At 38.8% G+C, this 27,344-nt stretch overlaps 2 protein-coding genes across 2 annotated transcripts in view; one reads left to right on the top strand and one right to left on the bottom strand.

Moving 5' to 3' along the window:
- Positions 1-6,021: 6,021 nt before the first annotated feature.
- LOC114364589 (uncharacterized) lies at positions 6,022-7,310 on the bottom strand. Its single transcript, XM_028320791.1, has 3 exons — positions 7,200-7,310; positions 6,655-6,797; positions 6,022-6,463 (listed from the first exon to the last, which is right to left on the bottom strand). Exons 2-3 carry the CDS (start codon positions 6,795-6,797, stop codon positions 6,232-6,234), a joined length of 375 nt encoding a protein of 124 aa, XP_028176592.1. The 5' UTR covers positions 7,200-7,310; the 3' UTR covers positions 6,022-6,231.
- Positions 7,311-13,995: 6,685 nt separating this feature from the next.
- LOC114364593 (E3 ubiquitin-protein ligase RNF123) overlaps positions 13,996-27,344 on the top strand; it is a 33,253-nt gene continuing 19,904 nt past the window's right edge. The window contains exons 1-15 of the mRNA XM_028320798.1: positions 13,996-14,131; positions 14,728-14,874; positions 15,297-15,414; positions 15,788-15,860; positions 16,482-16,624; positions 17,296-17,489; positions 18,909-19,034; positions 19,634-19,793; positions 22,021-22,161; positions 22,578-22,760; positions 23,675-23,827; positions 25,166-25,275; positions 25,750-25,868; positions 26,094-26,147; positions 26,305-26,417. Coding sequence (XP_028176599.1) covers positions 14,744-14,874; positions 15,297-15,414; positions 15,788-15,860; positions 16,482-16,624; positions 17,296-17,489; positions 18,909-19,034; positions 19,634-19,793; positions 22,021-22,161; positions 22,578-22,760; positions 23,675-23,827; positions 25,166-25,275; positions 25,750-25,868; positions 26,094-26,147; positions 26,305-26,417 — 1,818 coding nt within the window. The 5' untranslated portion in view covers positions 13,996-14,131; positions 14,728-14,743. The remainder of the gene's footprint in view (positions 14,132-14,727; positions 14,875-15,296; positions 15,415-15,787; positions 15,861-16,481; positions 16,625-17,295; positions 17,490-18,908; positions 19,035-19,633; positions 19,794-22,020; positions 22,162-22,577; positions 22,761-23,674; positions 23,828-25,165; positions 25,276-25,749; positions 25,869-26,093; positions 26,148-26,304; positions 26,418-27,344) is intronic.

Here is a 27,344-nt window from a genome sequence, read left to right as displayed (position 1 = left end):
AGTCATGATGACACTCATCTCTTGACAATATTATAGCAAGTACAGCCTAAAACCAATGTTTTCCATGAATAATTTTAAATAAGAATACAATTAACGAGTTTATTTTAAGAGTTTATTATTCAATGAAAAAAAATACACTTCTAATATTGTGTCTGGCATACATTTAGTATGGAAGCTGGAAACATTGAATTTTCAGATAGATCCAATTTATTCTGTAACCTATAATTGGTACCGTTTAAAAGAGCTCATGAAGCACTTTCAGGATCAGTAACGAGTTTTTCAATATCTTGAATAGTTTAGAAATAATCGAGTGAGATCACTTAACGTTTCCACCTCAGATCATAGAAAGAGAATAGATATGAAGTCGCGCGTAACTACAACGAGAACCAGTGTCCCCACATTTCCCCCACCACAGCTCCCACACACACATTCAACTGTGTAAAAACAAAGCGACTGAGAGTCTACGACAACATGTGCAACCGGCTTAAAAGTGCTGTGATTGGCCAGAAGGCGTGCCTTATGGCCAATCAATGGCCGCGTGACGTGACGCACACTTTGAAAAAAGCAATTAGAGAGAAGAAAGATAAAATGGAGTCGATAAGATATCGATACTTTAAATCCTGGGGGCAAGGCTCGAAATTGGTTTAAAAAATGCTTGTATGAAAACCTTTTTATTATTATACGTTATGTTTATGTTCTTTAACGATTTTTGCATAAAGGAGTCAGTTCCATTTTGTATGGAAGAAAAACTCAGAATCAATTATTGGGACTAAATGAAGTTACCTTACATTAATTTACTCCAACCAAAGCTCAATGTCGTTATCGATGGAGTATAGAAGTTATAGACTGACAAAGTTTGTATGAAAAGTCATGGGTTAAGTAGGTACTTGCGATTTTTACCAGTATTTACAATATTGGTAATATATTATTATTTACTTTAATAATAATAACAGGATCACTGTAATTATTATTAACTACTATCGCGCATTAACTTTTTAATTATGGCGAAATTCGTACCGCCTATGTTTATCAAAAATAATGCCTATATTAGGCTTTCAACTAGCTCTTATAGTAATTACATAGTTGACAGTTACTAATCCCTTCTACTATTGTTATTGTTTTTGTAAAAACTTAAAAATCGCAAGCAACTCATGATTTTTTCATTCAAAATTAGAAAATAGAAAATAATAATTTACTTCTATTTATCGATAATAGGAAACCGTATTAGAACACGAGCCCTGCACTATGTTACGACCGGCACATGCGGCCGTACTGTGTATTTTCACGCGTCAGTGGATATCGGAAGAAATAAAATACATTGCGCAGTAGTTACGCATGACATAAAGTGGTTGCTAACTAAATCGTCAATGTACAACGTGTTTGAATTTTTATCACCACTAATTTCGATATCGCAGTAAATGTCACGGCACTGAATTCGTTCGTAAAAATGTTTAGTTTTTTTTATTTATAAGCAAAATACCAATGGATTTGCAATACTTACATGTGGTAAATGACTTCATTGTTCCTGTAGTTCTTCGTTTCACTTATGTTATTGCACGTTACGACGCATTATCCAACAATATCGGAGAACATTTCCTCAGTACGACTGAATCGCGACTAACCTGGCGTCGCGTCGCGGCCGATGTTCGTTTCTGGGCATATCGCGGAGACACGCGCCACGCCCCCGTTTCACATCTATTCCCTTCTATGATCTGAGGTTTCCACCCTGTATGTTGTTCTGGGTTATAAACAATGACACTGTAAAGTTTCAACAAAATCCGTTCAGTAGTTTTTTACGTGAAAGAGTAACAAACATCCAGACATCATGACATCCAAACTTTCGCCTTTATAATATTAGTAGGATAGTGATAGTGAAGATACAAAGCTCTTGAAACTAGCGTCTCCCCGCGACTTTGTCTAAGGAGATTTTAATTCGTTCGTCCCAGAGAACCTGACGTTCATGATTTCGAAATTGCTTCATACGAAGTAACTGCATACAAATTCTCCAAAGCGAAGCGATTTCAGATTTAATACTTTCCATTATATTTGCAACATTGTCATGACGCGTCCTGATAGTAAACTTACATGTAAATCCAAAAGTAATTATGTCAAAATCCCATTCACTCTTGTCTTGAAATCGCCCAAATCATAGTGCCTACTTAACCAGTGCCGGATTGGCCACGTAGCAAGAGTAGCAAATGCTACGGGCCCCGCGAATTTGGGGGCCCCGCGCCCGCGCTCCAACGCCTGTCTGACCGATATAAAAAAAAGATTAATTTAGATAGGAGCGTAAAATATCTTGCATGCCTTAAACGCGAAGTGCTTAGGCTATGCTTTACTTTCACTTGAAAATCTAAAACTCTATTTCATCACGTTAAATCATAAAAATAAGTAGGTAGGTATTTTACAAACTTTTTACCGTGAATGTTCTAATGTTTAATTATAATCGATAAAACTCATTTATTTCTGTAAATAGGCTTAAAAAAAGCACTTTTACACGTCCCAGTATTAACCCTACCACTGCTTCAGGACAATAAATGGGCCAGTGCTGAGAAGAAGCAGCGCAAGAAACTCAGTCACTATTGTCTGCCTCTTTTTCAAAGGTACAGGCTTTAAAATGTACAAAGTTAACTATAAATATTTATGCGAGCTAGGCAGTAACGCATCCCAAACATTTTTATCTTTTAAATAATCATCGACTTTATAGTAGCCCTTTTTCATTAAAGTACCTACTTTTAATATGTGCTTTGAATTTATGAATGGTCAATGGGTAGTTCTACAACAGTTTGTGGTAATTTATTAAAGAATTTAATACATTTTCCCATAAATGAATTACCAATCTTATGCAGTCTGAATAGGCCAGTAGAATTAAACACAAAAATGAATTAAATCGGAAATAATTCCTACAAAAGATTTTATTGCTTTAATGGCTTCATTGGTTGCCCATAAAGACTCTTCTAGGTTTTCGACTTCGACGGAGTTGTGCGGGCTCCAGAAAGGGGCGTTTTTTCGGTTTTCATTAATATGAACTTGTTGTTGTTGATTTTTGGCGTCGAACCTTGGACCAGGCATACGGCTAAGTAATACAGTCGTACAGGAGGGTACAAGGAAGAGGGGCAGCCATAGTAGATAACACAGAGTCGTTCAGGAGAGTGCAAGGAAGAGGTGCAGCAACCGCAGTTAAGGATCGGCTGGGACGAACAAGGATAAGCGAATCCAACTCGCGAGCCTTGACAGGGATAAGCTGGTTAAGGCGGCCCTTTACAAGGCTTGGGAGCCTGCGGGTGACGAGCTATTGGACATAGAGAGGGTTATTAATTATACGTACATTTTCTACTTTGTCGAAGATAAGCACGAGAACGGTTTGTCCAAAACATATGAATTTGGTCTTATTCAATGCAGAATTAAGTGCCCTTTAACCGTCCTGAAGACCACTTTTCGATACGGTAAGTCCTTTACGCGGTATAACCGGAAAACCGAAAAAACGCCCCTTTCGGAGGCCCCCACCACTTAAGCACAACTCCGTCGAAGTCGAAAACCTAGTAGAGTCTTAATGGGCAACCAATGAAGCCATTAAAGCAATAAAATCTTTTGTAGGAATTATTTCCGATTCAAAATCTAATTCTACTGGCCTAGAAATTTGGAACGGCAAGTTTATTTTTGTTTCTTGTATTAAAGTTATGCAAATCGCTCTTTTTCGTGAATTGCTCTATATTTTTGCGAACATAATATAAAAGGTTTTCATAAATGAACTGTGAAACTACTGTCAGTATGTTAATTGATTTGGAGAACAGCCTAGGTGGCGAATTAGTGCAGTTTGCAGAGCTTCTGAAAACAGATTTCTTGACTTACTTGATCTTAAAACAGATGTGGCTACTCTTATTGACAGCAAGAAACAGGAGCCTCTGGAGCAGCAATTTTATAAACTTTAAATAAATAATTCTTTAGAATCGTGTTTTCCAAACTTAGAAATTGCCTTGCGCATTTACATGTCTCTCATGATCACCAACTGCAGTGGCAAACGTTCTTTTTCAACATTAAAACGTATTAAAAATTAATTAAGGAACACGATGGGACAAGAACGTCTTAATCATCTTATTTTGTTGAATATACTCGTAGAGCATGATTTCCTTAAAGAAGTTGATATTGAAAGTGTTATCTCTAAATTTGCCCACATTAAATCAAGTAAAGTTCATTTGTAGATAACAGTTTTGTTTCATTTAATACCCTAAACTTGAGAACCTAAAGCAAACCAAGGGCCCCTTGATAGAAATTTGCTACAGGCCCCGCGCTGGCTTAATCCGGCACTGTACTTAACTTCATATCAGCAGGCAGCTAGTTAGTTTCAATCCCTGTTTGCATGCCTTTAAAGCTGTTTGCATTATAAAAGAGTTAGCAAAACGCTTTGTGGGGTCTGCGTCTGGTAGAATGTCGAAAACAGGGATGACACGCCAACCTGCGTCTCGTAACTCGTTCCGTGATGGAAGGGAGATTGATTGATTACCCATGCGAGTAATGCGAACATTCCTCTTTTCATAAAGTCAAGTATTCTTGCTATAAAACGTACCTATCCCTTATATATAGCTTATGTTATGAATATGTCCTTCTTCAAGGCCAAATCAATACTTAACGAACTTGATAGGAGTGAAAAACGTTTCACAGAGTTAATTTCATGCATTGAACTAAACATGGAATTAATATACCTAGTATTCCTCCTCAATGATTTCGTGTGAGTCACTAAACTTCTCCTAAGTCTCCTCACAGGTCTGATTTTGATTTGTGTGCGTGTATTTGAAACTAAGCACCCTGGCAGAATTTCGATTAGTTGGATCCTGCAAATTAAGGTTCCAGGAATATTTTAACGTTTGACCAGGACAATGTCTGCAGGACTACTGGTTAATACCAGCGGTCCTGTAAGATAGCCAGTTCCTCCATGGTTGAGGATTCCGGGTGAAGCTCGCTTCCACCTTCAGCCTGATCGTCACTTACCATCAAGTGAGATACAGGCCAAGAGCTTTCGTTGCTTCCGTCGTTGTGGATAAAAAAATATTTGCGTTCTCTATAATTTAAATAAGAAAATCCGTGGACGAATCCTAGTATACATACAACCCTCTCTTGGCCGGAACACAGACCTATTAACAAGACAATAGCGCTCTGACGTCACCGCATGTTCACGCTAGAGGGGCATATGATACCCCTTTTAATTATCTACTCTCTATGTAGGTTGTTTACATAATTAATATTTCTTGGAACGTTCAGGCCGGGGTTTGACTGCAAGCGAGTATCAATGGTGAAGGAATTTATTTTTTTATTTGCTGGGCACTCTCCTTTTTTGCCCCAAATTTTTTTTTCACAAGATTTATTTTCGAACCCTTGATACTATTACTTATTCTGTGGTTCAACTTTACACAATACAAACATCATTTTAGTTTTTATCTGTATGATAAATGAATTAAGATCAATTAGTTGATAAAGAGATACTTATCTTTCTTGCTGATTCATTTTTTATCTCTTTGTAAGTATCAGAATTTATTGAGAAATACTTTAATGGTTTTCTGTATACTTTTATTTTAAAAAATCCTACTTGGAAAGTAGGATCTGTCGCTTACTAGTGGGGATGTTTGACGTAAACTCACACTAAGAGTAGGCGCACACCGTTGTTTTTTCATCGGCCGATAGTTTAGTCGGGCAGTTGATCAGTATGGGCATGTATGGGAGTGCGCACACTACACCGATTCGATTTGGACGATTCTTCATACAATTTAAAATCGGGCACAACTATCGGTCAACTAAAAATCAACGGTGTGCGCCTACTCTAAGCCCACTGGATGCGCACCGTGGTGTGGTTGTAGCCCCTGCCGCCAGCGATCACCCTGGCGTTCGCGTACTGGGTGTAGCCACCTCTTGGGCTACCACTGCACTGATCCTGGTTAGTACCAAGAAAGACTGTTGATATAAAACCACCGTTAATATCTGAGCTAAACATAATAGTGAATTAGAACAGGAGAATGAAAAATAAAGTAATTTCAGTAATTGTTTGGTTTATTGTAAAAAATATTGCTTAGAAAATAACATCAAATTCAGTTTCCATTTGCAGCTAAAATATCATATCAAATTCACAATCATCAGTTTCCATTTGAAGCTAAATATCATATCAAATTGAACACGTTTATTGCATGTCACGTTATAATTTGCAAGGGCACAGCAAAACATCAGAGAGAGGGTTAGTATCTATTGCCCCCAAATGTCGACCTGGAAGGTGAATCCCCATCCCCTAGCAGTCTGGACGCGCACCGTGACGTGGTTGAAGCCCCTGCCTCCAGCGATCACCCTGGGGTTCGCGTGCTGGGTGTTGCCAACCTCTTGGAATATCACTGCACTGATACTGGTGGTCTCGTTGCCTTGGTAGACGAAGTCATGAGTCTGGACCGTCCAGGCAATGCCATTTCTTCGAAAGATTGTTCTGGGAAGAGGAAATGTGAATTTAGCGAAATGCGATCCCTTTCCGAGTTAATAAGTCTGCTATGAGATTAAAAGTATATACTAGAGGTGCTAAGAAACACTTTTTCTTAGCATCTTAATAAAGATACTCTTGAGTTTTAGTACCCGTCGACAAAAGAGTACTTATCGATCTAAACAAAGTCTCATGCTCACCTGTAAAGCAGCTGGTCGCCAGGCTGGATGGAGCCGTGGTTGAGGTTGGCTCTGGAGGAGTTGGCGTTGGAGGGGTCCTTCAGCAGGCCAGCCTCGCTGAAGGCCAGCACCGATAGGATAACCAAGGATAGTGCGAATTTCATCTGTAAACAAAATTCCATCAGTTAAATCGCGAAAGTTTGACACTTTTACTTCAAAATTAGGCTATATTATTAGAATTCAGGATACTTTTCCTCGAAATTCACAAATAAGCCTCATGCAGACGCTAGTAAATAAGGATAAGCAACCGGTAGAAAATAATAATAATAAATAAAAAAATTAAGTAATGGATTGGCAATACAATAAAAACAAAAAAAGATATTTAAATAATGCCAGAAAAACACAAATCATAAAAAATCAGCATTAGAGAAACAGGCATAACGATTAATTCGTATTTCAATTCAATTATTGAAAACTTTATCGTTTCTTAAGTCGGCAAAACAAAGGGAAGTTGCTTGTTGCTTCCATATAAGTAAAAGTAAACAAACTATTAATAGGGAACTTACCTTGGAATTTTTAATTAATTTTCTCCACACGTAAACCCGTCTAGCTACTGCCTTACTATGTCAGAACCTCTTAATTACTATGTTATATACATTATATACATCTCAATGGTTCGTTCGACTTATCGATAAACAAACTGTATCTTAATACAGTTTGTTTATCACAATGAATCACTAATTGACATAAACAAAAGTGTTCGTGTCGATATTATCATTATATATTTGCTAGATTATTATCTTTACGAAAAGAACAGTCATCATAATGCAAAGATTATTGACTTTAAACCTACATCTCTATTGCATAATAATAATATTTATTACAACTATACACTGTACACTGAGGTACCACATATTATCTCATAAATGTGATATATCATTGGAAAGAACAATCCATATCATCTTTATTTTTTTTTTAAATCCAATTGTAAGTAGATTTTTTATCGTGTTTGTACTTTTACTAAACTTTGGCAGCTAGTAACCAGTTATCCAATCATAACTTGGATCTGAAATTTATTTTATTTGACTAAAGAAATATTCGATATTGATATCAAATAAAAAAATTGGTTAAAAACAAGCGAGGAAAAAAGTTATATCAGGTTTTCGTCAAATTTTGTAAAAAAAACTAAATACACTCAACATCAAATAAACCGCACCTTCCGCGACGCGAACTTTAAAGATTTTCTTCTGACACAATCATGGAATCCTAACAATATTGGTGTTATTTGAAAGCCCAATAAATATCCTTAAAGAAACATACATTTCATTTCTAAATAAATGATTAACATATACCATAAATGTGACTTGAAAATAGACCTCACTTTGGGCTCACCTCTGGGATCAATTAGACCAATTTTTATGGTTATAAAACCAAATAAAGATCTCACGTGTCCTCTTTAACAGATGGATAGCGATTAATCCCAACTTAACAGTTTTATAGTCATAAAAAATGGCTATAGCGTATCTACCTATTTTTTGAAGAAATGACTCTGGATCCTTGTAAAGACACATTTTTGGGGTAAAAACCTTTCCTTTAATGAAATGAAGTTTAGAACTAGGCTTTCAAATGGTACCAATGTTGGTGGGAAGTGGGGATGCATACGTTTGATAAGTGCTTGTCGCGGGAGGTGCGATTTATTTGATGCCGAGTGTATAACCAAAAATATCCTGTGAGTATTCCACGAGCTCTTTTAAATTATATCAATAATAGGTTACAGAATTATAAAGGGAAACTAAGCCTGTATAGGGCACTATATGCCACCCTGTATGTATAGGGAAATTATAAATAAGTAGGTATTTTCTACTAATCGCTATTGTTCAGACCGCGGCTCTACCTAACAACATTTACACGTTAATTTCGTGCGAAGACGCGAGTATATTGGTTTATACAATATTCATTTAGTTCAAGCTTAGAAACTAATGCATTATAATGAGATCGATTACTAATTTAAATTACATTAAGCAGAGTAATTACCTAAATAAGGTTCTAAATTGAATTTACCTGCTTAGTAGGCAGCGTACAGTCAGTCAAATAGTTCATGACACCTAAAGTAGTCAATAAGTTCGTAACATGCTTTGTTACAAAGCCATGTATTCATTAGGCAACATTTGTTGATAAACACTGTTTATAAACTGTTCATAAACAATGTTTCATAATGTTTCATCATCTTTGTAAACAGTTTAAAATAAACAGTCCATAAACATAGGTGATGAAACATTGTTTATGATGCATGTAGCCGTGCTCCCCGCTATGAGTGGAGAGCAAGTGTGGACGGCCAAGTTTCAGAAACCTGTGTTTATGGTAAACTTGTTTCACACTAGTCATAAACGGTTTATCAACAAATGTTGCCTAATGAATACATGGCTTATCAACTTTATGGCCACTTTGGATGTAACGAACTATTTGACGCTGACTGCACCTAGAAGGGCTTACCCAGATTCGTTCGTTTCAGCCAAATGACGTCCACTGCTGGACAAAGGCCTCCCCAAGGAATAATAATGTTTCCTGGGTCAAAAAGCAAGAGTTTTAATTAGTCCGTCAGTTAACTTATCAAAAAATACTCTACACGTATTTTTCACTTTTTCAAACTAATGAAAATTTAAATAGATAAAGCGCGCCAAAGTTCATAAGAAGAGGCCCGTGACGTCAATGCGTGCATAAAAGTGCCGCACGTTGTGACGTCGTGCGGAACTTCAACGCACCATAACTATGTAATTATTTGTTAGATTGACAAATAAAAATATATGTGTCCAATATTTTTTGATATTAAAAATTACGGACTAAAAAAATTTTTTTAGGAAACTAGCCTATTCCGCAACGACCGGTCCTGCGCTACCCGCATCCAGCTATCTACTACCCGCGATCTTCAAAAGATAGTCGGTCCACCTAGTGGGAGGCCTGCCCACACTACGCCTTCGGTCCGCGGTCGCCATTCGAGAACTTTTTTGCCCCAGAGAATATTGAAATTGATCATTTAACCGCCTCTGTGGTCTAGTGGTAAGACCACCTGCTTCAGACGCTGAAGTCCCGGGTTCGATTCCCAGTGGGGGCAGATTTTTCTGTTCGGTTTGGTTCGGCTAAGTCCGCCTGGCTAGCTACCACCATCTTACCTAAGTCTGTCGCCATAACAACAATGTTAACAGCATTATTGTGTTCCGGCAGTTAGAGGTAAGATAGCCAGTTCCTCCGTGGTTGAGGATTCCGAGTGAAGCTCGCTTCCACCTTCGGCCTGATCGTCACTTACCATCAGGTGAGATACAGGCCAAGAGCTTCCTCGTTTGTGATAAAAAAAAATCAAGAAAAGTAGAGTCTTACAGAGAGAGAATTACAATCTTTTTTATGACAACTCTTACAACATCGATTTTAATAATAATCACAGGTTTGAAAATTGTAAGTAGGTACTCTGCTCTGACCCAAAGTGCCCAGACTGAGTTTCTTGCGCTGCTTCTTCTCAGCACTGGCCCATTTATTGTCCCGACGTAGTGGTAGGGTTAATAATGGGACGTGTAAAAGTGATTTTTAAAAGCCTTCTTGGAAAAATAAAATGACTTTTGTGTGTTTGTGAATGAGTTTAGAAAGAGTTTGAGGCCGACTCTACACACTTGAACTGTCAGCATGCCCATACAAACAAACCATCGACAAGACTACCCTGCTGTAATGGCATCCGAATTATCAGCCCAGCGGCTTATTTATAATCCCTTTAATAAGGCCCTTGACTCAATGTAAGCGATCAGCGACCGAAATGCAAAGTATAATGCCTCACGTTTTTATTTCACATTTTTCTGTAAGTACCTAATCTGTTTCGATTTTGCGCAGTACCTATTATGTACTGCCCAACGAAATATTATATAAAATTTATTATTTATCAATCACCAGACACCACAACCATTTTTTTAGTCCCTAAGGGGCATCCCCTTATCTTGGCCTGCATCTCACAAGATTGAAAGAGATGATAAGTGGGCTGGGTGTGAGATTACATTAAAAAATTTTATGAAAATTTTAGTTTTTGAATGTTTTCCGCTAGGGGTGCTGTACAATCCGTCATAAATTTAATGTAATTTTTTGACGCGCTCACTAGTGAGCGCGTTTGATGAAAACTCATACTAGGCCGCAGTGGAAGCGACCTTCTCCCGGAATTCCCAACCACCGAGTATTTAACTGACAAAAATATATATTTATTTATTTATTTACATCTTAGTTTAGGACAGAGAACAGACAATAGCTCATCAAGATAAGCATCTTATGTAGTTTACAATAAGTGCTATTTTGCAGTGAAATTATACAGTCTCTTGTGGCTCTATGATTCTAAGATCGAGAGGTGAGAATGAATAGGCACTTACAGGGCAGACATGTACCATCCTAGACTGCATCTCATTTGACACCAGGTGCGTTTGCGGTCAAATACCTGCCCTGTCTAGCATAAAAAAGAAAATAAAATTCCGCTATCGCTCATCGCTCCGCCTTCCAATGTAAACAGTTGTCCTTCATTTCAAGGGACGAAAAGGTCCGGGTTCGGTCCCGGATGAATTGGAACTGATTTGGGACCGGATGGAAGGTTTATCGGTCAGTTATAATGATGATGATGATGAAGCTGAGGTCACAATGTGCCAAAATTATTAATAAGACTTCATTTTGGGAACATTCATTTCATTAGTTTCATTTTTGTAGGTGCTCCTTAACTCTATAGGCTGATACTCTATTATAATATATGAGAAAATTGTAGGCACTTTCCTTGTCTTAATTTTTGGGTTCCAAACTTGAGAGGTTTCGTTACCTACTTTTTAACCTACTTAATTATATTAGTTTATCAGTTTAATTTTATGTTTGTCGGTGAGGATTTTGCCTTATAAATTAATATTAAACTACTACAACCCGTCTAATGGGACTGTTTGTAAATACTACGCCACTATTTATAGTACCTTTTTTAAAAGCAGACCAGCTGGTAACAGACGCAATTTTACTACAAAACTACGAGTATCTCCAGGATGAAAACGATAAGAGAGTATAGTTTTTCTAAACTATACAAGATATCAAAAAACTAGTTACTGATCCTGAAAGTACTTCATGAGCTCTATCAAACGGTTTCAATTATAGGTTACAGAATAGACTGGATCTATCCAAAAATTAAATGTTTCCAGCTTCCGTACCGTTTGCAAGAGCTTGTGGAGGCACTTTCAGTAACCAGTTTTTCGATAAATCTTGTACCTATAGTTTAGAAATAATCGAATGAGATCACTTATCGTTTCCACCCTGTATAATGGCGACTATATTAAACAACCTTACCTTGTGTTACCATCGTGTGACCTTAGTGTTACCATTACAATAAAAACTAAGAACAACAAAACAAATAGATTCCGCAGGAACTGTGTCAAACGGCCGTAACTTCCAGCCGGCTGCGCAATAAAACTGTTTACAGGAAACCTAGCTTTACTAGCCTGTTATGATCGTGTTTTGAATAGTTACAAAGAGAATAGGGATTATGTTTACTCCAGATAGGTTTCACACTACTTCGGATACTGAATGGGAAAATACGGATCTAGAAAACTAATTAAGACGAATCGGATGACAGAAGTTGGATGTACCTACCTACTGCGAAACAGCTCTACGAATCACAACAAACACAAAAGTTGAAAAGGAACAATTTCACCTAAATTGTGTCATAACGCACGGAAGAATTGAAAAGTTTGATTGTTTCTAAGTTTTAAGTAATTGTTTTTTAAAATACATAGGTATAATCATGTCCGTTACCTTCTAATACATAGACATCGCTAACCTCTGCTTAAAGCTCTATTCCCTAAAACAATGATTTTAGAGAAGCATCCTTTTCACAGGTAAGTATCAAAAAGTTTTTCAGAACAGTTTGACTACACAATCGCGAAGCACATAATCAAAACTTTGTAACGTACAGAAATAAGCGACTGAAGCCACGGGCAGAGGCTAGTAGCAGACAAACTGCACATAATCATAACAACAACAAGTCCTCTACCTTGACCTTGTCTAGCTAGAGCTTTCGTGAGAAATCGTTGTTTGGATGTTACGTACTCTCTCAGAATTTGTTTGGTTCCGTACAGTGTTGGGATTTCCTCGAAGTACTAGTTTGTATTTACGAATGGTGATGGACTTCTAGGAAATTAACAATGAGCTAGTTTTGATGCGTTTCTGAGAACTGTTGGCATCTAACTGCTCGGTTCAACCGAATTCCGTCTACTGCTGGATAAAGGCATTCCCACGTACCTATTTCAAACGACCACTCTTGCGCTGGTAGCCAGGTGTTTCCGTGAAATTCACCAGATCTTCGTTCCGCCGAGTGGGGAGAGGCTTGCCTTCACTCCATTTTCCGCCACTCGAGAACGTTTCTGCCCCAAAAGCTAACAGTTCTACGAGATATTTCCCCCACCAACCTTTTTATGTCATCTACTGTATAGGTCGCGCAACGAGACTTGAGGCCATCATCACAAGCAATGATTTGTATCTTGCTTATTCTGACTGGTTTGACATCAGTGTTAATAAGTATGTGTTCGCCTCAACTTTTGTTACGCGACCTATACACCTTAATCAATCCGTGCTTTACATTAATCTCATCATCATCATCATTTCAGCCACATGACGTCCATTGTTGAACATAGGCCTCCCCCAATGATTTCTACATCGCCCAGTAGGTAGCAACCTTTCTACTACCTTTATAAGGTCGTCAAAAAGAAAGAAACTGTCTTCAAGAAAGGAGCCTACCTACTTTAATCTATGAAGATTAATGGTCACGACCTCAGCTTAAATATTACGGTACCCTACAAAATACTGATAAATAACTTTGGTAATACCTAAAGTAATGAAGTGCCAACGAAGGGCGGGCAAGGTGACGATCTCTCTTCGCTTTATGAACTGTCGGATATTTACTGGTGGAAGCCATTGTTATATATTTATGGCACCGACTTTGGTAATTTATTTTGGGACTGACAAATCTCAACATTTTTCAGGATTCGCTCACAAGTATTGTAGTAACCCGAAGTAAAGTTAAAGGCACAGTAAAGTTTCCATGTTTACTTTAATGAAGTCCTGCGTCTTGAGAGATTTTCTGGAAAATATACATTGAGTAAAAAACAATCCTGGAACATTTAGTAATCTTTGCATAAATTATTTTGGTATTGGACCACTATTGGACGTTGATTTTTGTAAAAGGTGTACCTTCTAATGAGATGTAGAAACTCTTTAGAAAAATATAGTAAAGACTCTTTTGATAAATGACAAATAAATGAAAAGACGTTTGACTGACACGTTTGAATGACATTTCGCGGCATTTTTACATGTGATCAGCTATTTTCTATTTAATTTAAAGTTTGTGAAATAATTTAATAATGTTGTAGATTTGTTTTCCGTCTTTTTGTGTTTTGGTGTACACACCTATCAAGTTTTTCATATAACGTCCTTAGTGGGCTTACAGGTAAAAATCTTTCTTCTTGTTTCATCTTTGCCTTGAAGCAGCAAATCGAACGCACAGCATTGAATAGGACTCTGTGATTGGTTCGTGTGTCATCCTGTGCGTCCACGCGCACTGTGAAACCTCATAGTAATGTTTGTGAATACGGGCGTAAGTTTTTTACGTCGTGAAGTTGCTCCTGACAAACTTGACCTTCACTGGTTGGGTTTTCATTGGAAGTCAAGCTGTAGATCCTGGCTACACAGGAGTTGCAGCGGTGGGAACGAGAGGTGGAAATAGTCACGTACATGTTTTGCTTATTTTGGGACAAGATGGCGTAATGTAGAATATCCAAGGTGTATTTATTGATTGTTCATAAGTGCCACTATAATCTGGTCTGCGAGCACGTAGAATTGTGTCCAATGACCCCAAGCTACCCATCCTTATCGTTCGCGCGTAACTATGTTGCTGTCGCGCTCGCACACTCACTGCGGGCGCCCGTCGCACAGTCGCGACAGCAATATAATTACGCGCGAGCGATAAGGATGGGTAGCTTGGGGTCATTGGACAAAATTCTACGTGCTCACAGACCGGGCTTTAGTGATTTGATTTGATTCCAGCCCCAAAGCATCGGGAATGATGAACGTGCTCCGGTCCATGTTCGGGGTATGCAGCAGCTCGGCAGAGAAAGGGGAAGTCCACGACACCGTTCGCAGGATCTTCGGCAACGATATGGTCATGAAGGACAACACCGATCGGCATTATCAGTGAGACTATTTGAATTTGAACTATTATCAAATGTGCAGGAGAAAGATCCTCCTGGAAAATTACCAGAGACAAATGGAAGTTTAGTGTACTTGCCATGCGGGCCAGACGAGTTATCATTACGCAGCTTAGTCTGCGCCATCTTCTTTTAGCCGTGTGGCCGTTCCGATTTAAATATTTATAAGACCACGCGATACCATTATACGAATATTCTGATATTCGATGACGTCTCCAACCCATTTTTTAGAGTATTGAGTCCAGGCCAAATCCTTCATTTGCCTCTCTTATATAACAGGGTCGTGCTTCGACAGCGAAGAGTTTATGATGATGATGATGATGATGATGAAAAATATACTTTTACGAAGTCTATGTATCCTTGTTAATGCATTTTGCTATCAATGATATTCCCGTTTATTTTTTCTAGGAGAAGTAAATACATAAGCCACATACGTGAAAATTTGCCCAAGATATTGGACACAAAGGTTGTCAACCACAAATCAAAGACTGCAAAGAAACACGCACCTATTGTTGTGGAAGTAAGTGTCTGTAGAATTGGTAGAGAAATATAGGTATGTATGCCCTTTTCGTGGCCGTAAAAAATTAAATACACAAACTCCTCAATGAAGTAATTAACAGTGCGGTACGATAATTAAGTTTGACAATATGTCCCACATAAAACTAGACCAGAACTTTTAAAAAGTTTTGCTAGAAATAGACCAGTCCCGCTAGATGAAGTAAAAATCCTGACAGATTCAATTTCGCGCTCGCTTCACAGAGCAAAGTAATTTAAAGTTGATTTTAAAAATCCGAGTAAGCGATTTTGGAACTAAGTAAATCTATCAAGAGTTACTTTACACGGCTGGAGTCTAAAAATTCTCGTTAAATCGAAACCTACTTATTATTTACTTCTTTCAGAATACAACAGAAAATGCAGATGACCGGCCAGGACGCGTCGGACCAAAACTTGTTGTATTCGATGCCTCTACTGGTAAATACAAAATAAATTCTCAAAGTAATTATTAATCTAGTAAGTAAGTACAAATTAATTGCAATTATATTAAACAAAGCATCACTGTTCATGAGAGAGAGAGGAAATGTATCGGGTGGACTCATTCTACATTATCTGACAGCGTCGGCACAGCGCGAAGCGGAGCTGTGCGGAGCGGAGACAAGAAGTGGAAATGACGAGATCTGATTGGTTATTAACCCTTAACCAGGTGTAAACAGAAGTAATTGATTAAGGTTCAAATTGATGTGGTCTCTGTGGATACCAGAGCCTGGTTAAGGGTAAACACATCTCCGCATCGCTCTGCTGCAGCGCTGGTAGAAACCGGGCCTAAAAGTCTTATAGCAATCACAAACTTATGATATCAGTTCAGGACAACATCTAGCACTCTATAGAGGTCATTGTCTTAAGACAAACCTGAAAATTATAAAAAATAAGTACCTTGAAAAAATCGAACTGCCTGAGGCGGGAATTGAACCCACGAGGGCCACGACCTTTCACTTGCCGGGCGACTGCTCTCCAACTGAGCTGGATAAACCCGTCGAAATTTTCAAATGTAAGAAAAACCTGTCGATCTATTAAATAAGCCCCCTTTTCCACCAGGCACTGGGCGCCTGGTCCTGGTGGGTGACGAGCGAGTGAGCGTACAAGGCTTGTCAAGTTTCGCCACGATTCGAGCTACAGCGTGCGTGTACGCAGGCAAGTGGATGTATGAGGTGCAGCTCGGGACTAAAGGGATTATGCAGGCAAGAGTTTAAATAACTTTTGTTTGAGATATTATACCATTTATATATGGAAAACAATTTCCTCAAGCGTAAGTAGCGCTTTTTACATTTTCAGCCAAAGTTTTTCAAAGTTACTCGTATATTGTAACTAATTTTATCTAGATATGTAGACAGTTTATCCTGGGGCAAATGGCAGTCCCATTGCACGCTTTGCCATTGAAAGACAGTAGTATCAACTGGTGAACGCGAAACCGATAAGAAGATCCACTGTGACAATAACTAGTGCGCACGACCGGTCGTCATGGATGTCGTTGGAGGAGGCCTTTGTCCAGCAGTGGCTGAAACGAACGAACTAACTAGTGAGCGCAATACATAATAGCTCTCATGATGGCAAAAGTAACTGATAAAAGAATTCGTTCGTTCGTTCGTTACAGCCAAATGAGGACAAAGGCCTTCCCCAAGGTTTTCCACAATGAACGCTGCCCGCATCCAGGTCATTTACCAGATTTACCAGATCGTCGGTCCACCTAGTAGGAGGCCTGCCCACGCTACGTCTTCCAGCTCGTGGCAGTGGGCGGGCACGTAGCTCGTAGAGACGATGACCGTTGGGGCAGAAAAGTTCTCGAGTGGCGACCAAGGGCTGGGAGACGTAGCGCGGGCTGGAAAGAACTGGTAATCTTCTTCATTTCTAGATCGGCTGGTGCACAGCATCCTGCATCTTCTCAATGGACACTGGTGTGGGCGACACGGCCCACTCATACGCGTACGACGGTGGTAGAGTCAGGCGGTGGAATGTGGCCACCTGCCCGTACGGACAGGCCTGGCTGCCCGGTGACGTCATCGGGTCCTGCATAGACTTGGACAAAGGCACTTTGGAGTACTACAGGTGAACATGAAGGATATTCATTTTAAAAGGACCTCTGGATACATATCTGAAGACGTTAAATAGGAATTCGAATACTACCAGCCCATTTAGACACAGATAGAGACAGGTACTGTTCTTCAAAGTTTACTACACTGGTGTGGGCGACACGGCCCACTCATACGCGTACGACGGCGGTAGAGTCAGGCGGTGGAACGTGGCCACCTGCCCGTATGGACAGGCCTGGCTGCCCGGTGACGTCATCGGATCCTGCATAGACTTGGACAAAGGCACTTTGGAATACTACAGGTAAACTTGAAGGTTTTTCATTCTAAAAAGACCTCTGGATACGTATCTGAAGACGTTAAATAGGAATTCGAACACTACCAGCCCATTTAGACACAGCAGATAGAGACAGGTACTGTTCTTCAAAGTTTACTACACTGGTGTGGGCGACACGGCCCACTCATACGCGTACGACGGTGGTAGAGTCAGGCGGTGGAACGTGGCCACCTGCCCGTACGGACAGGCCTGGCTGCGAGGTGATGTCATCGGCTCCTGCATAGACTTGGACAAAGGCACTTTGGAGTACTACAGGTGAACTTGGAGGCTTAATAGCTCTGGAATAGCGAAGGAGCAATTCAGGGTCGACCAATCAATTGAAACGATTTCATGTGCATTTACGATTTTTTTCAAAACCCAATCTCCAATGTATTATCCACGTATGACGTCATTAATTGTAGGTTTTTGTCAACTGCCCTACAACTGGTATAAAAAAATAGACATCGAATAAAATAACTAGTAGCATAAATGAAAATGACCCAGCTGTTCTTACATAATTTGTAATCGACGATTTTCTACCTACTTACATTAAGGCATTTCCACTTACTTCTAATTGGAATGGGCCAGCTTTTTTCTCATGTAATTAAGTAAGTAGTATTTGATTACTTAATTCTACACCTACGAAACCCATTAACCTATTTTAATCACGCCAACATTATTTTGATTACTTCTTTTAGAACATTTACGAATTGGGTTGAATCTACAAAGATTTTAAACTTTCGCGTTTCATTTCATTTTAGAATCTACAAAGATTTTTACATAGTTTTTATACTTAAATAGAAAGACACGGGTCTTACCGCGACATTTATTAAGTTACATTATGTACTCACGGCTTGACGTTTCGGCTGCTATGCTGCAGCCGTGGTCGCACGGCATAAATGTCGCGTTAAGACCCATCTTTCTATTATGTCGAAATGGAACGCGAAAGTTTAAAATCTTACTTTATAATCCCACAGATCCCATAGACGGGCTGTTTGCCTTCTGGAGGGATCTGGGGTGGTTGGAGTAGGAAGATAAACCACAAATCGCGCACAATGGCCCAATCATGAGGCTAAGTGCGTTATTCGATTGCCCTGCAAAACTAACTAACTAATCCCACAGAAATGGCGTGTCACTAGGTGTGGCGTTCACCCAGGTGGCCCACGGCTCGGGACTGGCGTATTTTCCAGCAGTATCGCTGGCGATGCAGGAACACCTGTATGCCAATTTTGGACACGTTCCTTTCGTGTAAGTTTCTGAAGTCTAAAGTACATATAGGTATAGCGCTTATAAGTCAGTAATTCAATATCTGAAGTATGGGAGTGGCGCGGGAGTGGTGACATTGACAAATTATGACAGCATACAAATCTGATGGGGCAGCAAGGTTCTGGAATGGAGGCCGCGTACCGGAAAACGCAGCGTGGGACGTCCACCTACAAGGTGGACCGACGACATCGTAAAGGTAGCAGGGAAGCGCTGGACGCAGGCCGCTACCAATCGATCAACGTGGAAAGCATTAGGGGAGGCCTATGTTCAGCAGTGGACGTCCTATGGCTGAAATGATGATGATGATACAAATCTGAGGGAGATCTGAAGTCTCGCTGACGTTTGACGTTACAAAAACACCTTCCCGTGCCGCTCCCATAGTCCACTTGTCCAGTAAGTTTCAATTCACTATTGACTTAAAAGCCCTTCTTCGTTCTTCCATGTATGTACAGCATACCAACTACAGAATAAAGTTGTAATTTTTTTAGAGTTCTTATTTGTTGGATAGCAAGTCTTAAGTCTTCTTCTAAGAGAGAAACATGCGAACGAATTTCTTTATCAATACCTAATTTTCTATCCAGCTTCCCAGTAGAAGGCTTCGCCCCACTTCAGGCGGCTCCAGTGAAGGACTGTACGAGAGCAGCCATACTGTTCAAATCACTGGACGCTCTGCTAGACGAACTGGCCAGACCTGACATGGTGTCTGACTTGAAGCCAACCGTGTCTGCTAAGGTTAGCAAGGTACGAAATCCTATAGGACTTGAAACGTGAGAAGTAAATTGTTTTTGTGCAAAATATAAGCTGCATGCCTGTTTATATAAGGGTCATTCTAAGTTAAGAGGTAATGTGTTGTATGGAGCGACGGCACGGCATTTTTTTAAATATTTTTACTTAAGTATATATCTGTTTTATGGAAACCTTTAAGTTGAAAATGTTTACAAAGTGGCCAGTCAATTTGTTGGTTTTTTCTCGTTTTATAAGCGACCAGGGTAAATACTCAGTCCAGGGTAGAGACAAGGTGCACAGGGGAAGAAACATTATGGTCAGGGAAGAGACATAGACATACTAAAAACAGTGTTATTTTTAGGAATCAACTTTATTTATTTATTTTAATTTTAATTATGAATTATTTATAATAAGACTTTTCATTTTTTAGCAAACTTTGTTAACAAAAATGTATTTTAAGCCTAGGTACAAAACATAAAAAGGTTCTTACTTTTACTTTCCATCAAAACAACTATCAATAGTCAATAACGAAATAAAAAGAAACAAATACTTCTCTGAAACAGTATTGAACTTTTCTTGTACTTAAACAACCATTTGAATTGAGAATTTGAGAGGTAACTAAAAAAAATCTTTATGTAATACCTGCGTTCAATAGATTCATTAAAGCATAAAAAAATGCTGCCCTCTCAATTTTAACTTAGGGTAGGGTAGTTTTTTTAAAACCTGATCCCAGGAGATTAAAGAAACATCATCATCAATTATTCATCATCATTTCAGCCATAGGACGTCCACTGCAGAAAATCGGCTTCCCCCAATGATTTCCACAATGGCCGGTTGGTAGCGGCCTGCATCCAGCCCTTTCCTGCTACCTTTATGAGGTCGTCGGTCCACCTTGTGCGTGGACGTCCTACACTGCGCATTCCGGTACGAGGTCTCCACTCCAGAACCTTGCTGCCCCATCGGCCGTTAGTTCTGCGTACTATGTGTCATGGCCTTTGTCACTTCAGGTTGCTTGATTGAAGACTTTCGTCTATAGGCACTGAGGTATTTTGGTAGTTAGAATAAAAAAAAGGTACTTTTTTGCCCTTGCCATCGAAAGTACCTCTTAACTTAGAATGACCCATAAGGTGTAAAAAACCCATCTGAAAAATAAACTGCAACCTGATCGAGTGAACTGCGCACCTCGCTGGAATGCAACTCTCCCTCGCACTCACCCGCGCACCTCCCCGCGTTCGCCTCGTCCGTACCAGAGCGTTGATGTGAGTGAAGCGATGGCTGGTTCACACGTCATGTCTGTGAACAGGCGCTGCCTTCGGGGACTGGTCAAGGAAAGATATACCTGACATAAAATATATGTATCAAAACGCAACAATTAACCTAGAAATTAGCACGGCACTAAAGAAATATAAGTATTCAAAACTGCCACGCGGTCTCGTGCTAGATGGGCGTCTTAAAGGCCACCTTCTATCAACGGGAGCGCGTGGTAAGTAACTTGCTTCTGAATGTATGTAACTTCCTACTTTTTTATATTTTTAAACCGGCAGACAGTGGTGACTGAGTATGTTGCGGCGCTTCTTCTCAGCACTTGCCAAATGTTTGTCTCGAAGCGCTGGTAGGGCAAAAAAAGAATGAGACATGTATAGGCTCCTTAAGAGCATTTGACGATTTGCAAGAACTAATTTAATTAGTCTAAACAAATAAAGATAATTTTGATTTTGATTTTGATTTTTTGATTTTTGTCAGGGCTGCCAAGTGCGCAGCTTACACGATTGGTTGCATCCAAACACTATTATGGTTGTGCTAAAAGTCCTAGTCATCCAATAAAACGTTGCTTTCTTTTTATTTATAAATTACTTTATTGCGGCCAGTTTTGTCGTAAAAGCAAACGACCGAACTTGATATCGCAGTCGTAACATGCAATTTATTATTGTTAAACATACCTTATTTTATAAATTTCGTTGAAACCTGTTTGTTTGAATACTACGTGATCTTCACTCTTTTCTTATCTGGAAAAGTTTGAGATCGCACTTTCTTACGTTGTTGTCAATCAAAAATTAGTCTATTTTCATCCATATTATTATGACAAATCACAAAACACGGGATAGTTGACTTTAGTTTGCAGGATCAAAAAGAATGTGGCGATTTTTCAGAACATAGGAGCTACCTCCTATTATAGTAGTTAAGGTAGCGTGCTTCTAATATTGATCAGATAGTTTTCCGCAACCAACAATTGTGATGTCAGGCAAAGTCAGACTCGTCGAAGGCTGCTGAGGAGGAGGTGGCCCTCAGGATCCACAGCTCCAACTCGGCCTACAGCCCGCGAGGCTCCCCACACTCTATCGTGGATTCCCAGAGCACTGAGATGAAGAAGATGTCTAGGAAGGTACTGTCTTTACATAGTATAAAATTAAATATATCCTCCTTTGTTCTTCTGATTAAATTCGTTGCGGTTTCCAAAACAATAAGATATCTTCCGGGACTACTCAACTTTCACTGGTTGAGCCAGCCAGGCTATAATTTTGGCTAGGTATATAAAAATTGCAGTGGTAGGAAAGAGAGGTAGGACTAGTGCTCTGATCATCTTCATCATCAACAGGTAATTTTAGTTATTTTACCAGAGGCAAAGGGATTATTTCATCTACACTCCCCTCGGCTGGCCACATGGGTTGGGGAAGCTTCATGATCTTATTTTTGTAACAGATTAACAGGTTTATTTAATGAAGACGAATTCTTATTCTATAGGTAATCCTTAAAGTTTGTTGTCCCTAACGAAATTAAACTTCAAATGTATTTTTTCAGGCGTTCCTAATGTCCATAGCTCGAATAGTAGTCATGGAGCTGGGAAACGTCCTACGTCTATCCTACGTGGTGGTGGGGGAGCTTCTCCCTAGGTTTAGGGGCGCCCTAGGACTCAAGTCTAGGAGCATACAACTGGATCAGCACGCAGCCGAGTTCTACATAAAAGTCAAGGATGATAATTTTGTACGTATAACAATATTTTTTCTCTGATAGGTACTTAAATAGCCCTTGAGCTTTTGTGATATTAACGCCCGTATTCACAAACGATGCTTGCTTATGTGAAGCAGCAAATCGAACTCACAGCGTTGAATAGAGCTCTGTGATTGGTTCCTGTGCACACGCACTGTGAGATCTCATAGTAATGTTTGTTAATACGGGAGTAAGCCTTTAACGGGCATAACAAGTCCAAAGTTTTAATCGTTTTTGGACCTAAAGGGAAGGGAATAAAGTTCAAAATATGGTGAGAACTATAAATTCCCACTGGGTTAAAGTTATATTGTAAAGTTTCTTCAAAATCCGTCCATTAGTTTATGCGTGAAGGAACATCAAACTTCCATCTATTGTTCCGAACTTTCACAATTTACAATATCGTTGTATCTAGATTACGGTTATTAAATTATAGTACTTAATTAACCATGATTCTATGATAAATTGTGTTTAAACTATCGATTAAGATCGTATTAGATTAAGTCCTCATTGTACAGATAAAAGTATAGGTACCTCTAGTCTAGGGTTATCAAAGTAATCCTAGAGACTGTTAAATTCTAACCTCAATGTTACAAATCCACAGTAGCAGAAAAGAATAAATCAATTTTAGCTGGTCTATTCCATTTTTATCACCTGGATTTGATCACCCAGGTGATCAAAGTGGACTCCATCCAAGCAACACTATGGTGTCCTTTGATCACCCATGAATAAGAAGTCCACTTTGAACACCTAGGTGATCTTATCCATAGGTTATCAAAGGACACCAAAGTGTTGTCGCTTGGAGTCCACTTTGATCAACTGGGTGATCAATCCAGGTGTTCAAAGAGGAATAGACCTTTTTAGCTAGACTCTCCTTAATGAATAGAAATTATAAATAAAACATATTTTAGAAAGGACTGGCGTCAAAGTTCCTGGCGCAACCTCAACCTAGAATATGCACGCTGCTCGACCTGTTGTGGACATTCTTGGATGAATCAGCTCTGTGCGATGTCTTCGAGCACTGCATTGTGAGGGAGTGCCTGCTGTTTGATTTAGTTTCGCCTGTAAGTAAACTAATCAACTAAGGGCTGATTTTTCAATCGTCAGATATCTTTTATCTGAAGAATAACCTTGTCATTTTGACATATTTCTCATACCAAAACTGTCAATGTGCCAAACTAATTCTTCAGTTAAAAGTTATCCGACGATTGAAAAATCAGCCCTAAGAGAAAATTAGAAAGATCTACGCTTTGACTCTTCCAACCAACCTTTGAATCATTGGTTGATACGTGCAACCAATCGCAGACGAAAGACTTGTGTGTATTTTAGAAGAACCTACAACTCCCCTTTGGGCGTCAGCAAATGAAACTTTTTTAAGACTTTCGTAATGCTGTCTTGTTTTCTTTGTTTTGTTTCCTTCAATCTTGTTGCCTTGTTTTAAGATACAAAAGGATGATGGGCATATTGGGCGTTAAACCAACAGAAACAAAAAGTATACTAAATTAAAGCTTAATACTAGTACTTCATTTCATAGTATGACAACAATCCTGAAATACGCGGGGATACGGAGATAGAGGTCGTTGAATATGCAAAGTTTCTATAGTATTTCACATCACATTAGAGTAATAAAAATAGTATTAGATCAATTAGATTGCTTTTATCGATCATATTGAGAGTATTGTATCATATCTTACTATCGATTCTATCGATTTAGTAAGTATGTATACCGAATAAATCATAATCGATTATTCGATTGAAATAATCGATTATATTGCTGAAAATAAGGAATCGAATTGACAATCAAATGATAGTAATGATGGTTATCAATAAAATCGATTAATCGAATTGTTAATCGATAAATCGTTATTTGGCAATATCGATTAATAATCGATCACGGATCGATTATGCGACAACACTAAAGCTTAACTGGTAGAAATCCCATTGAAACATGACTGTGTGTTCATTTCATTTCTCTAAATGGTACCTACGAGTAGACCAGGTGTGGTCCTACGCACGTAATGTAGAACATGGACTTATTTTATACAATTTGTTGGCCCCACTCCTTAACTGTTGGACATAATAATTGTTAAAAATAACTTAATGTATCAATGTAGGTATATTAATTGATTATATTTTTTGTTTGCCCAATAAAACACCTATGACTATTTATACATTATGTCAATTTCCAAGCAAACCCGGGAGTTTTTGGTAGTTATTTATATGAAAATATATTTCTGATACTAAGTCCTAACAAATAATAGTAGTTACATTTCTGTTGGTTTTACGCCCAGATTCCATAGAAAAGTGCCCATCATCCTTTGCTGTCAGTACGCGGTGTTCACGATAGTGCACGTAAATAAATATAACCACAACTATTTTATTATTATTTGTATTCTCTTCAGGATATGCACTTCACTCAGCAGACAGAAGGTGTGTATGTACTATGTGGACTGATGCAGCACCGCGAGACAAGGCACCATTTGGTCAAATATGTCTTCTTCAACAAAATCACGTTTGTATTTCAACAGAGCTCTAATAGCTCTGTACTTAATTGGGCATTCATTAATTTATAGTAATCGTAAACTTTGTATTGCTGAATCATTATTCTTCTTTTTCTTTACAACTAAATTACGTCTACTGCTTCACAAAGGCCTCAAACGAAGGTTTCTACAGCAACCGGTCCTGTTCTTCTTCCTACTTACTGCTTCACAAAGACCTTTCCAAAGAATTTCTACAACGACTGGTTCTTCCCGCGGCCTTCACTGGATCGTCAGTCCACCGAATGGGAGAACTGCCTACATTAAATTTTCCGTTTCATTTACCACAAAATAATGTATTTTATGGTAACTCATAAAGGTAGCAGGAAGGCGCTGGATGCAGGCCGCTACCAACCGGGCGATGTGGAAGTCATTGAGGGAGGCATAGGTATGTTCAGCAATAGACGTTCTGTGGCTGAAATGATGATGATGATGTATTCTATTTATAGCTTCGACAACTTCTTGAACATCAAATGCCCCGACGAAAGCGTGCTTCGGACGGTGATCCGCAAGCCGTGGTGGCAGCGGCCGACGCCCGTGCAAGGAGAAACCGACCCTAGGATAGCAGGTTATTTATGGTTTAATTTTGTTGATGCCTTTGCAAAAACCACAGTTCGCATACGCAAAATAATAATTGGGTTAATCTTTTACCTTTAACCCTTCAAGCTCTGCGAATCGAGACCCAATTGATAGAAATTACCAAAAAATATTTAGTTTTTGACTTTATTGTCGGAACCTAATGTTTGTACCTAATGATATCTAAACCCATTTTAGTAACTAAAATATTTTGCAGAAATGGCAGAAAAGGGAACGATACAAAACTCGGCATTTGCACCGATGGGAACGGGTAAGATTTTTTATCGGCACTTACCTATAGCTGAAAAAACTTTGTAAATACACATTTCATAATAATAATTAATTCATAAAAGTTCGCGCTAGTATTGAAAATCGGCCCTTAACAAAATAAACAACGATAAAACTTGAGCTATTACTGTTGATTTAAGATAAAATATCCAAACTTCTGCCGACCTCTCAGAAGGACGCAGCCTACGAAGTTCAGTACAAAGAGGACTGCGATAAAATCACTGCTGCTATCGCTCCTTTAGAGCAAATACAGGTAAATAAAACGCTTGTAGATAATATAACATTATTTTCATACATACTAGCCAAAAGAAAGGGTTATTATTTTACCAGTCTTTTTGTACCTAAATTAAATCTTTCGAAGATCTTGATAGAAACAGTAACACGAATAACAATAATTCAGATTAAGGCTATGTTCATATGGCAAAATTTTAACGCGCGTTTTCAAATCGCGCGACTAAAATATAGATATCGTAGTATTTACATACAACCGACACCAACCGATCACATGAGCGTGCGTTAACGCGCGTCAGCGAGCGTTGACGCGGGAGAAAAAGCCTCTATAGTCTGGTCTGTGAGCACGTAGAATTTTGTCCAATGACCCCAAGCTACCCATCCTTATCGCTCGCGCGTAATTATATTGCTGTCGCGACTGTGCGACTGGTACCCGCAGTGAGTGTGCGAGCGCGATAGCAACATAATCACAGTTTATGAGCTAAAGCAGTACGGAAACTTAGCCCTTTCGGCGAGTTAAATACCTACACTTCAACTGAGTGTTAGGGTTGGCACTCTTAATCTTTATAAAATAATTAGGTTCTTACATACTTATTTATTAAAACGTTTATTTAGGTTTTTTTATTATCAAATAGGTACCTAATGGAATAAATTAATTGACTTAAGAAAAAAACAAAACGTTAATTAGGTTCTATAATGATCGAATACATAATCGAATAAATTGATTAAGTATTATAAGAGGCCGGTAAAAGATCTATTCTCATAAATAAAATACCGGATACTTACTTTCACATAGCTATTGCCTCATTTTAAATACAGTTCATCACTTAGTACAAAAGCGTGCGGAGCAAATTACTTTATCAAATAGAACACATAAATTTTTAAAAAACGTAATTACGTAATTTAAAAAGAACTATTACAAAATCAGATGTAAGCACTTTATTTAAAA

This window comes from Ostrinia furnacalis, unplaced genomic scaffold (assembly GCF_004193835.3).
Source record: "Ostrinia furnacalis isolate ACB-3 unplaced genomic scaffold, ASM419383v2 OfSCF7452, whole genome shotgun sequence".
Taxonomy (NCBI): Eukaryota; Metazoa; Arthropoda; class Insecta; order Lepidoptera; family Crambidae; genus Ostrinia; species Ostrinia furnacalis.
The sequence above is the reverse complement of the archived record's forward strand: the minus strand, read 5'-3'. Positions and strand labels throughout refer to the sequence as shown.

Coding starts and splice junctions, on each gene's coding strand:
- LOC114364589 (XM_028320791.1), bottom strand. CDS start 6,797: ATGAAATTCGCACTATCCTTGGTTATCCTATCGGTGCTGGCCTTCAGC. Junction 6,464..6,654: donor GGCGACCAGCTGCTTTACAG/GTGAGCATGAGA, acceptor TCCTCTTCCCAG/AACAATCTTTCGAAGAAATG.